At 37.2% G+C, this 12242-nt stretch overlaps 1 protein-coding gene across 14 annotated transcripts in view; it reads left to right on the forward strand.

Annotated features, from left to right (window-relative positions):
* Window positions 1–12242, forward strand: part of NPAS3 (neuronal PAS domain protein 3) — an 868305-nt gene that overhangs the window by 119500 nt on the left and 736563 nt on the right. For 8 of the 14 annotated variants that reach the window (XM_009427633.5, XM_054666461.2, XM_054666464.2 and 5 more), the window contains exon 2: window positions 1402–1491. The exons of the other annotated variants lie outside the window; for them this stretch is intronic. In XM_009427633.5, the coding sequence (XP_009425908.4) occupies window positions 1402–1491 (90 nt within the window). The remainder of the gene's footprint in view (window positions 1–1401; window positions 1492–12242) is intronic. 14 annotated transcript variants of the gene reach the window in all.

The following is a 12242-nucleotide window of genomic DNA, read 5'->3' on the forward strand; positions in this document are numbered from 1 at the left end:
TCAAAAGTAGAACTTAAATTATTTGAAAGTATTGTCACTAAATATGTTGGGCTTTATGAAATATTAAGTAAACTTAAAAAATTAGAAACATAGAAATTAGAAAAAACTTATCTGAGTTTTTTTTTTTTTTTGAGACGGAGTCTTGCTCTGTCACCCAGGCTGGAGTGCAGTGGCAGGATCTCAGCTCATTGCAAACTCCGCCTCCCAAATTCACACCATTCTCCTGCCTCAGCCTCCCAAGTAGCTGGGACTATAGGCGCCGACCAACACGCCCGGCTAATTTTTTGTATTTTTAGTAGAGATGGGGTTTCACTGTGTTAGCCAGGATGGTCTTGATCTCCTGACCTCGTGATCCGCCTGCCTCGGCCTCCCAAAGTGCTGTGATTACAGGTGTGAGCCACCGCACCTGGCCTTATCTGAGTTTTTATAAAGTAGCATGATCCATCACGTTTTTAATTAATAATTAAGAAGATATTAAGTATCTACTGGCTTAAGGATTAGACATTATACTTTTCTAATACGCTGGTATTAGAGCGAAAGGATTGGTACTCGTACTGATATTGTGTATTGATTAAATGACATTACTTTCCTCTAAATTATGACATGATAGATTCTTTAAATACTTTTTTCCCTGAATGAAGGGATTTTCAATAGAAGGAAATGGTCAGAAAACATCTCAGCATTTTTATGTCTATATAATGCAAGGAGTCTCAGATGAATTTATATGCTTAAGTAATACAGATGAAAATTGTGTAAGCTTTTTCCCCTTTTTGCCTTAACTGCCAAGAAACCTGGAGCCACTGTAATCAGTTCATCTCAGGTGCCTGTTAACATCTAACCCGTGTTCCCGACGGCCTTGCTTGTGTTTTCATCCCTAATTGGGTTTAGTTCTGTAAGCTGAATCACATTCCTTTATAAATCCATAGCAAACTCTATATAAATTGAATAGAGCTGAAAAATATATTAACTCGACCAAGGTTTTATAGCTAATTTACAGTTGCCTACACTAGTAATGCATGATTGAACTAATGACAATCCTATAACAGAAACACTAATGACATTTGTTTTTAACATTTCCTTTAGAATATAATCATGGGAACTGAAGAGTGAGTTAAGGTTTAGACCTATGTCTCTTTTCTTCCACTTTTATGACTCTGAGATTTAAAAAAAAAAAAAAAAAAAAAAACTGTCCTGATAACTGAAAAAGTTGCTTTTCTCTGACTGCAGTTTTCTAAAAGTGGAAGTTAATGTTCTAAAATGTATGTACACATTGCAATTGTGTGTAGAGCTCAAAAGCGTAAAAAGCAAAATATATTGAATTTCAACATACTTGTTATCCTGCATTCCAGTTGACTGTAGAGAATCTCTAGTCATGTCTATCTGTTTTTGATGCCTCTACAGAATAACTGCCCAGCATCCTCTGCCCAACCAATCAGAATGTAGGAAAATCTACAGATATGACGGAATCTACTGTGAATCTACCTACCAGAAGTATGTTGAAATCTTTGTGAGTCTTCCTTCTGGCTCGTACATCAGTGCTTGTGGTTGCCAGCTATTCAAAAATATCCTTGTATTGAAACCTTCTTTTTATCTAATTTAGTGGGGGAGAAAAAAAAAACAAAAAAACAAAATAAACCAACAAACCAAACCAAACAAAAACAACCAAAACAATTTGCCTCTGAGATCAAGACAGAAAAAAAATGTTTATTTTTTTGAAATTGTGGTCTAAAAGTTTTTTTTAACGACTGTATTAAAGCTCTTAGGTAAGCTTCTTTATATTGCAATAAACAAGTACTTATATGCAAGAAAATCTCGGCAAAATACATTGCACAGGTGCTACGCATCTTAGGGATTTGAAAGGTGTGTTATGTATAAATTAGCTGTCACTTTTTTTCAATCCTGTAATGGAATGATGAGTTGTAATTTGCATAATCCTTTAAGAAGTCAAATTATACTGTCATGTAGCAGACTTAACATGCTAGCTAAGATTTCAGAGCTTTGCAGCTAATTACTATGTACCTTACAGGACAGTTAAATTGAAGTTGAGTCCTCTGTCTTTGCTGCCATTTGCTTTGTCCATTACTTAACAGAATCTGCACTTTGGGTAACGAGGTGTTGTTACTATCACTGAAGTAAACACTCTGCTCTGGGAGGAAATGGCATTTTAATATATCATAGTTGGACTTGTATTGCTTTTGCTGTGAAGAAAGTTTTTTTCAAAAACAGTAATCCAATTGGAATCTTCCCAAAAAAGATGAAATTTATGCTTTCCATAAAAGTTATGAAATATTGATTGAAGCAACATTAACCTTTAATTAAATTCTCCTATGGAAAATGTAAAGTAATGTAAACATAATTCCACTGAAGGCATTATGTTTTCTGGATATACTTTGCAAATATACTTTGTTGTGTTTTTGTCTTCATACTCTTAACTTCTTTTGTAGTAGTGTGACTATTGAACAACAATACCATTTTTTTCCTTAAAAATCCTTTGTGAATGCAAGCTGGTGAGTCCTACTTTCATTTACTCCTCCAACTGGTTGTAGAGCACTTTCTTTCATGGTTTCCATTTTTAAAAAGATCAGAAATTCTGGTGGCTGTGAAGGCTGCTCTCTGAAATAGACACAAAGTGGATACTGGATGGAGCTGGGACTGTTCCCTACCTAGCATGGTTTAGGTGACTGTATCACTGTATCTTTACTATATACATGTAGTTATCTCTGGCTTTATTTATTGATATTTCACTGTCTAGATAGTGTTACTAGTTTTATCAGAACTGGTATAATTATAATGCAGAATTGTTACTGATCATCATTTTAAAAAATTCTTAGTTATCTGTGAGTCATTTATTGTGGCTCTTGGTGGCCAGGTTTCTGTAATTTGTTAGTGATTTTGTGGATTTGTTGTATACTTTGAAAAATCCTTTTGTTGTATAAGAAGGGGGTCCTTTAAGGACCAAATTAAAGCAGGATTTGATTACTGACCATTCAAATAAGTGCATATCAACAATCAACTGTTGTTTATTTATAATTAGGTCAGTTTCACGTGTCTGAAATTACTATTGGCTTAGAGGCTGAGATTTGTCAATTAGGAGCCCGGATGGGGCCACCAGGAATTTGGCGCATAGTAAGGCTTCCCTTCTAGCTGTAGGAATCATCTCAAGGGCTTGCTTTTTAAAGAATTGGTGTTATTTGTAGTCAAGGTAGACACAGTAGGCAGCACAGCTGTGACTGCCAGGGAAAGTCACTAGGGGGATATTCATAACAAGGAAATATTGGCAAATAAATGATGAAGAAGGGGAGGAAATCCCCAAGATGTTAAATTGGAGCACTGTCACTGAGATGATTAATGGTGTTGTGTATTTTAGTGAAGATGCTTATCTGAATTGTCTTGAAACTATAGTGTACATTTAATAGCACCTATAAAAAAGCATGTGGTACACAAGCACACTGAAGAGAAAAGGCCGGGTATTCTGATTTTATCTTCCTATTTTCTCCAATTAAGTTTTTGGCTTCTGTTTATTAGAAAGCTGGTGTTAATATATATTATATAAGGAGTATGTTTATTCTATATATTTATTACTCATCAGCATTTATATAGCTACTTTCCCTAGAAGATTGAAATGTATTGTAAGCAAAAAAACATGGATAGTATTGTAAAAAACATGGGTAGTTTTTCCACACTCTTGTTGGGTGAATATTATCAAGAGTAGGGAGATGTAGGCAAACAGTCAGGGTCACAGGGCTGCAGTGAGTAAAGGGCTACACTTTTATCAATGATGGAGTCAGTACAATTTTAAAAACATTTCTACATCAATTTCTGATGAAGGGGTAACTGTTTTGGAAGATCCTCTAGCTTTCAGTGTCAAACCATAAATTTCCTGATTCTGTGTTGTGAATTATCACTTGCCTGGAGGGATTGTTATCCATGAAAGCAGGTGCATCTTTGGGCAAGTTACTTAATCTCCTTGGGCCTCAGTAATTACTAGTAGATATAGGAATAGATACAGACAAATGACATATCATCCAATCTTCAATGAGCTTATTGTCTATTACAGCAACGTTTTTCTAACTCTTGGTTACTATTCAAACAGTTGGATATGTATCCAATTTAGTGGATCAAGATCCTAATTTTAAAAATGAAATGAAGAGAACAGAAAATTTTATTGTATTGCATTTCAGTAAGAATGTGTCTTATTTTGTGAGGCTCCCTTTTTAGTTTCATATTTGTGTATGTGTACATATAACTGCACATATGTGTTTACTGGGTAGATCATGAGGTAATATGTGTTTCTACTGTGTTTCATATCCAAAAAGAATGGAAGCCACTGTAATAGAGTTGAGTAGGTAAATGTATAAACAGAATAATATATAGGTGTTGTCACTTTGTGTTCAGGGTACACTGGATTATAAAGAAAGAAATGGTCAGTCTTATGAAAAGGGTTCAGGAATGAAGAGGCTACGCTGTTTGGTCTCTCATATTCAGGGATGTGCTAGAGCCAACTTGGATGGGTTTGTGAGAGTCAATTGTATGCACCTCTTTCTCACTTTGTTAGTTCTGGCCTCACGTTAGTAACTTGAAGTTGCAGAAAGTATTTGCACCATGGAAATTGGAAAATATTTCAATTCTGGTGCTCTCTAAGCCCCAAGTGATTGTTAAACACGTACCAGCATATCATTGCTCATATTTGTTCCAACTATAATTCTATGGTTTTATAATCATTGTGAATTACATATTTAAAGACATTATTTTCTATGTTGCATTTAGATTTTATTGGTAATTATTTAAATGATTAGACAATTGTTTCAATAATGAAAGTTTAAAACAAGCAGGAATATAAAACCTGTGATTATTTTAAAAGGTCTATAATTAGTTCCAAATAATAGTAATAGTTGCTCTAACTTCTGTTAAATGCTTATTATACTTTCAATTTAAAATTTCAAGTTTAATTGGTGAGATCAGGTTCTTTGGTAAAGGGTAGGTATATAGTGTTTTAAAAAATACACATCATATTGTAAATATTTTACAAATTGTATCATTTTAAGTTAGGCAGTTATTTTGCTAAGTATTACAAATTTGGGGCCTCAGACCCCTCCTTTCCTTTTTAGTGGTCTTTTACAGTTTACAATAATGTCTCTGTGTTTTCGCAAACACATCTGTAAAGTAGTGGATTTCATCGGAAGATGCAAAAGTTCTTTTCAAATTAAAACAGTTGTCAATCTTATAAAACTATTTTCAAATACAAAAGTAAAAGTAGCATAGTCTAAAATAGGAGAAAAGACACCCCTTCCATACTAACTATAACTTTGAACTTTATTGTTTTTTATTTAGAGACAGGGTCTTGCTCTGTTGCCTAGGCAGTGGTGCAATCATAGCTCACTGCAGCCTCGAACTCCTGGGCTCAAGCTCCCGAGTAGCTAAGACTACAGGTGCATGCCCCCATGTCTGGCTTTTTTGTTTTGTTTTTAGTAGAGGACAAGGTCTTACTCTGTTACCCAGGCTGGTCTCGAACTCCTGGGCTCAAGCCATCCTCCCACCTCAGCCTCTAAAAGTACTGGATTCCTGGCCTGAACTTGAAAGAAAATATTGGGTAAGTCAGAGGAAATAAAATATTCATAGACATGAGATGGAATAGTAGTAGTAAGTTCAAAGGAAATCACCTATATTAAGAAGAATATGAGATAGTGAGGAAAGATAAGTAGGAAAGAGTCAACTGAGCTAGGTGTTTGTAGATTCAAAACTTAGGTTGCAATTCAGCCATATAGTTGGACACTGCCATAGAGGGATTTGAGGAAGAGTGGGGTGTCTTTAAAGCCAAGAACAATCCGTTCACCCGTATTTAGAAAAGATGGAGTGAGTCTGAGATGGCAGTTTCAATTACTAACGTTTATTGAGCACGTGCTATGCCATTGTAATAGGCTTAGCAGTACCTATTTTAAACAACGAGGTTTAATCCAGGATTCCTAGACTCCAAGTGTAACCAAGATTGAGAAGCCCTGATTGAGAAGGTGTTTGTAATGGATTTAGACAGTTGTCATTGAAAGCAGAAGAGGCCATTGGCAAAATTGTAAAGTTTGTCTTTGTTTAGCTGTCTTTTCCATCCTTTGGAACCCCATCCTTTTCGAAGCCCCTTTTTCTCCTTTGTGAAATTCATTCCACCTGGATACCTGGTTAGTGTTTCAAACCTGTGCCTCATCGGCACAGAGTTGTGATTGTCTGTAGCCCTCATTGCAGATCAGGTGTTGTTAACTGATGGTGTTACTGTTCTCAGGACGATTTGCCTTTTCATAAGCAACTCCAGGTGAACAAATTCAAGAAAATGGGTAGTTTTTTCCAATAGAATAATTTCAGACACCATGACAGGGCTTGGATAAATTCATCTGGGGCTAGAGGAAAGTTTCTTTCTTCCTGAAAATACAAATCCAGAATGTGGGTACTCTACTCAGTATATAGTGTTAAGGCTGGCCTTGGCCAAGAAGCATGGATTTGGATTCACACTCAAAAGAGGGAAGGAATTAACAAGTTCCAGGGAAGACAAGAGGAGAATGAGTGAAGAAGGAGGGAACGTGCCAGTCTTTATCAGCTCTTTTGTACAAGACAGAGTGCTAACCACTTTCACATGTTATCCCAATTAAGGCGAACAAGACAGGCGCCTTGTCAGGGATTCTGCTGGGGGGAAGATGGTCACCTATGCTGAAGAAAAGGGAAAGGTCACGGAGGCTCCAGCAGCAGGAGTGAATTCTTTTGCTGGTTGTTTAACCTGATTGACTGATTGCTATTATACAGTCATCTTCCCCTCACCTGCACAATAGAACAACTTATGCCAGTTGTGTTAGGATCAGTAAATAACAAAGAATTGAGAAAAGAGTTAGAAATATAAAATGACCTTCATAAAGAGCTCTAATGTTAAACATGTTAAACAGACATTGAACTTTGTAGCAAGAACTGCTTCAAGCCTTTCGACATTCAAATGAATTCTAATTTCCACATCATGCCTTTCAGACTTCAGCATGGTTTCTGGTGGTTTCTCCCAGTTAATTTTAGCATCACACCAATGCTTTTGTCTATAAATGACTTGAAGTAGCATATGTTGGTAATGTGGATGGCATGAAAGTGTATTATTTAGGGCTTATTCTAGATTAGCCTAGAAGTGAGCGAATTTATTCATTCATTTAACAAATATATTTTAATCATCACCCACGGGTCAGGTGCTTTTTTACATGAACTGTTCTACACTAACTGACTTATTCAGAGGTGACTAAGAAAACCTCTGCTCTCTAGAAGCCTAGAAGACTGAGATATCAATAAGTAATTGACATTCTGCCTGGAGCGGTGCCTCAGGAGAAATAAGTGTCAACTATGGAAGCAGCACCACAGAGGGGCCATTTTTAATAGTGCAGGGAGCCCAAGGTCTTCATAGTGGAGGAGGAGCTATCTGAGCTTGGGAGGGAACCCAAGGTAATGGTTTGGGCTAAAAGGCATTTCTGGTGTGGCAAATTGCAAAGGGCACAGGCAGAAGTGGAGGGCTGGGGAACGGTGACAGGAGGTGAGGCTGGAGAGGAAGGGAGAGCAGAGGCCTCAGATCCCAGAGGACTGCCATCCTGGGAGAGCCCTGGCAGGAGTTTTCAGGAGTGTGACAGAGACTGCATCTTCGAGAAGAATTACCCTGGAGGTGGATTAGGCCTGAGGCTGCTGTGGGAGCGTTCCATAGCTTCCTCTCCTCTTCTTTGTTTCACAACTCTTGTAACTTGCTTTGCAAGAAGGAATGTGATCTCATTGTTCAATTCCCACCTATGAAAAAAAAAAAGAAAAAAAAAAGAAGGAATGTGAAATTGTGGTGTTTGTTAGTTTAAAGTTGTTTTTTATTGATAAATATCTTGAAGGACTCTCCCAATGTGAAATCCGGTTCAGGATCTGTCTGCAAACTCATTGCTTTTCCTGGCTTGAGGTGCCCACCTCTGCCTTTCTCCTCACAGCCCACTTGTAATTCAAGATAAACGAATGCCAGAGAGTAAAAATGGATAGGCGCAGGCAGCATGATTTAGAATGAAAGAGTATTAATTGGTTTCACCGGAGTGTATATTTTCATTATGGGAGAAGTGACTACCTAGATTTTTAAAAATAATTGGTTGGTGACACACCTGCAGTGTGCATGTCACCTCTAGAAACTTGAGAACGAAAGTAAAGGTCAAGATGAGAGGTGTAGCACCACAGCGAGCCTTTTGTGGGCACGCTGTTGAACAGCGGCGTTCAAAAATCGCTAACAGGTGGTTTCAGAAAGTCAGTGATACTGATGTGCTTGTGTCCAGACTTTAAAAATACTACAGCAAACTTAAACTGTGGTTTCAGTAAATTCTCCTTACCTTATGAACAGCTTCTTCTGTGTATTGAGTTTATAAGTGTGTCTTTAGTGAATCTTTGGACTTAGTTTATGCATTAGAGTATAATAATTATGCTTTGTTCTTTGACTATGAGCAAGCTATTTTAAACAATTAAGTCCATGCAGTAATGTTTAGTCATTGCTAGCGGTGGTTAAATCTCTTGGAAATGGATCTGGCTTTGATCCTAGCCCCACAATTATCTGTTACATGTGGGACAGTGACTAAGTTGCTTAACTTTAAGTTTCTGTTTGCTTATCTCTAAAAGTAGGGGCAAAACAATACCTTGGAGGTTGTTTTGAGGATGAATGTGATGATTAGGATGGTGATAATAATTAACATTACTGATCTTTTACCAGATGCCAACGTCAGGCACTGGGCTAATGGCTTAACATACATTTAAAAAAATCCTTACAATAAACTTATGCCTTAGGTATGATTATTACCACATTTTACAGATAAGGTAACAGAAGCTTACAGAGCTGACAGAACTAACTCAAGGTTAAGAAGGCAGGATGTGGTGGAATTAAGATTAGTATCAGCAAATTATGATCCACTAGCCACATCTACCCCCAACCCCCTAGTTTTTGTAAAGTTTTATTGGAACAAGGCCATACCCATTCATTTGTGGTGGCATTAGGATTAGTATCACTGAATTAGGGCCCATTAGCCAAATCTACCCCATCCCCCTCCATTTTTGTAAATAAAATTTTATTGGAAAATATCCCTAACCATTTAGGTATTGTCTGTGACTCCGTTCCTGCTATAAGAGCATAGTTGATAGTAGTGACAGAGACCATATGGCCCACAAAGCTGCAAATATTTACAATCTGGCCATTTATAGAAGTTTGCTGACCTCCGCATTAGACCTCAGGCTATCTGACTTCAGAACCTAAGGTCTAAACCATAAAAACACTAATCATGGTGCTTGGCATATAGTAAACATACACTAAATGAGTACTACCTTGTTGCTCATCTAACTTACTATAGAACTGTTAACCTCGCAGAATTAGTATCTGCAAAATGGAAATAATAAGCATTCAACCGCCAGCAAGAAAAGTCATAATGACTATGGAGATGTTGAAGAACTTAAAGTTCCAAAAGGAACACACGCTGAATTATGTGTTATAGTTGTTGTTTATTACTATGCTTTATGTAATATAAATGAGAAATTCCATTTTCACACCAAAGTACAGTATTGCCTTAAAGGAGATCATTGTGAATTTTAGTGACTATTCAGGATATCTGTTAAAAGAAATTAATTTCATATATGAGAAAATTTTATAATTTTAGGAAATTTAAAAAGTATAATTTTCCTTATGAAAAATAGATATTATCAAAAAAAACTTACAGTATTATGATCTGTATTATTTAAAAAGTATATAAGCAGTATCTTTACAATAAGAAAAATATGCAGCAAGACATCTCTTTTAATGAGAAGATAAACAATTAATATACCTCCCTTAATTGTCCTACCAGCAACAAAGGAACGAAATTATGGTTTCCACTTTACCCTACTCATAACTTTTATTTCCATATGTTTTTCTGTTGATTTAGGGAATTCCCTGTCCTCTGCTCTGTAAATGGCCTTGGATTTGTGTTACCTTGGAGCTCACAGAGCAGGCTTTGGTGGGCCTTCAACTTGTGTTGAGGGAATATTCTTGGAATTTCTTTCACCAGGCCCAATGTCGTTTCTGGGTTGGTGAGTGGTGGGCGGGGAGGGGGAGTAGTCCTAGATTAGTTACCTCATGACGTTTATCCTCTTCCCTTGCAAAAGCTCTTTTTGAATAGAGATGCAGTACATTTTCATTCTGGAACACTTAGAAAACACAGGTAAGCATAAAGAAAGAACATCAATGTTTTTGTAATTGTCCTACCCACAGATCACCACTGTTAACAATTTGGTGGCTATCCTTGTAGTCTTCTATACAATGGTGTGTGTTTCTATGAATAACACTTTTTATAGATGTATATCCATGTATATAGGTAGTTTCTTGTGAATCCATCCACACCTGACTCGGCTGGGAAATGTCTGGGACGAGGTGTTCTAATTTGTATATGAGCAGCTTATTTGGGGGAAGCTGGAAGCTACATGGTCAGTTTCCATAGAGAAACTGTTCCACAGAGATTTCCTTTTTGATGTGACACTTATATTTTTCCTGGTGTAGTTGGTATTGAAATTCAGGATTTTTAGCACTTTTGTTTTCAAAAGAATTTGTTTGAATTTAAATTCAAGCGAGAACTAGTGATATACTCATTAGTGATAGGATTTTCAGCAGACAAATCTTTCCGTACCACCTTAATATTTATTTTTATCTAGACATAGTACACATTTAAATGTGGAAATAGTTTTGCAGTTATAGAATGAAGCTAGTGGTGAGAAAGGTGTGGTGAGAAGGGTATGGTGGGTTAAAGAAACATATGGCTTTTTTAGGTCAGATACATCCGTGTATGAAAAGTTAAGCGATTAGGTGGAGTTTTCTGGTTGCTTTCCAAACTCATCCTGTCACATATTATGTCTGCTGCATTATCCTCTAGGTTGCTTAAAAATAATTTTATTTACTGTGTTTAGTATTGAGATGTTTAGGTCCAGTTCTTAAAGCAGAGAGAGGGCTGGGTCCTTCGAGGATTTTGATTTAGTGACCAGCATGCAACGGAAGCATTGTTGGGTTATTTTTTCATTGGCAAATTTGAGACGTTGTGTTTCGTATATCAATTTGAGAATTCTTTGGAATTGGGTGCTTGGGATTTATGTGGTTAAATAGACTATCACCACATCTTATTTAAATCCTAATTTCCCTGTCCCTCCCTCAACCCAGTTATAAAGGATCTCTGGGCCTTGCTCTTTGCTTGTTCTCATGTGTTACCAATGAGAAGAGGCCTATTTCTCTTACTAGCAATTCTCATTACTTGCATTTCAACCATCATAAGCTTTCATAACAGCATCATTTTTCTGACTATTGCCTGTCAGGGGTGCTTACAGTGAATCACAGCCGACTGCATGCCTTGGCCTTGACACTGGAAGGTATACAGTCTTTTTGATGATTCTTCTCTTTGCTTCCTCTCTTCAACTCCACTTGAAAAACTGTTTTAGGAGTAAAATTGAATGAGCATGGCTTGGTTGGGCACAAAGCATCCTGTCCTGTGTGCTTGAGGCACCATCTGGATGTCTTGGTGAAGAATATATTTTACGTAATTGTAGGGGAGATCCTTGCTCACTTCCAGGGGAAGCAGCATGCTTTTCCAGAGACTCCCTTAACTGCCTGATGGCTCACAAGCAGAAAATGAGAAGCAGCAGCTCCGCTTCTCATCCCCTGGAGAAATTCATCAGGTGTTCTAAGTCTTGAATTGCTATCAGTGAAAACAATGGTATTCATGGCACCACCCTTTTAAAAGGAGAGGTTTGGAGAAACATCCAGCGGAGATGAGGATGGAAGGTCCAGGGCATTCCTGAACTCTTGTAAAATTCATGGTCAATACATTCATCTGATAGCAAGATTGTTTACCCTCTGTTCTGAATGCTGCTTGCCCAGAGGTAGTAACAATTTATATGATGCTGGTAGGAAGAAAGAATGTTGTGTTTTTTATTTTTTAATTTATCATGGTACTTGGGAAATGCCTCAGGGAAGAGAAGACTAGAAAACTAAAATTATGGACCAGCAGATTTTAAGTAGAGTATGTTTTTACAAGGGTCTGGTGGCAAGTTTGGTTCACTTGTACCACAAATACCTTTATTGGGTCTGTTCAGGAGAAATTTGCAGGACATAAATGTTTGCTGTGGTACAGAGTGTCCTGAGAATGCAAGATTCTGAAACAGAGACAGGAGAATGACTATAGCCACATTTATTCTGCCGTCAAAAGGAA

The sequence above is a fragment of the Pan troglodytes genome, chromosome 15 (genome assembly GCF_028858775.2).
Source record: "Pan troglodytes isolate AG18354 chromosome 15, NHGRI_mPanTro3-v2.0_pri, whole genome shotgun sequence".
Taxonomy (NCBI): domain Eukaryota; kingdom Metazoa; phylum Chordata; class Mammalia; order Primates; family Hominidae; genus Pan; species Pan troglodytes.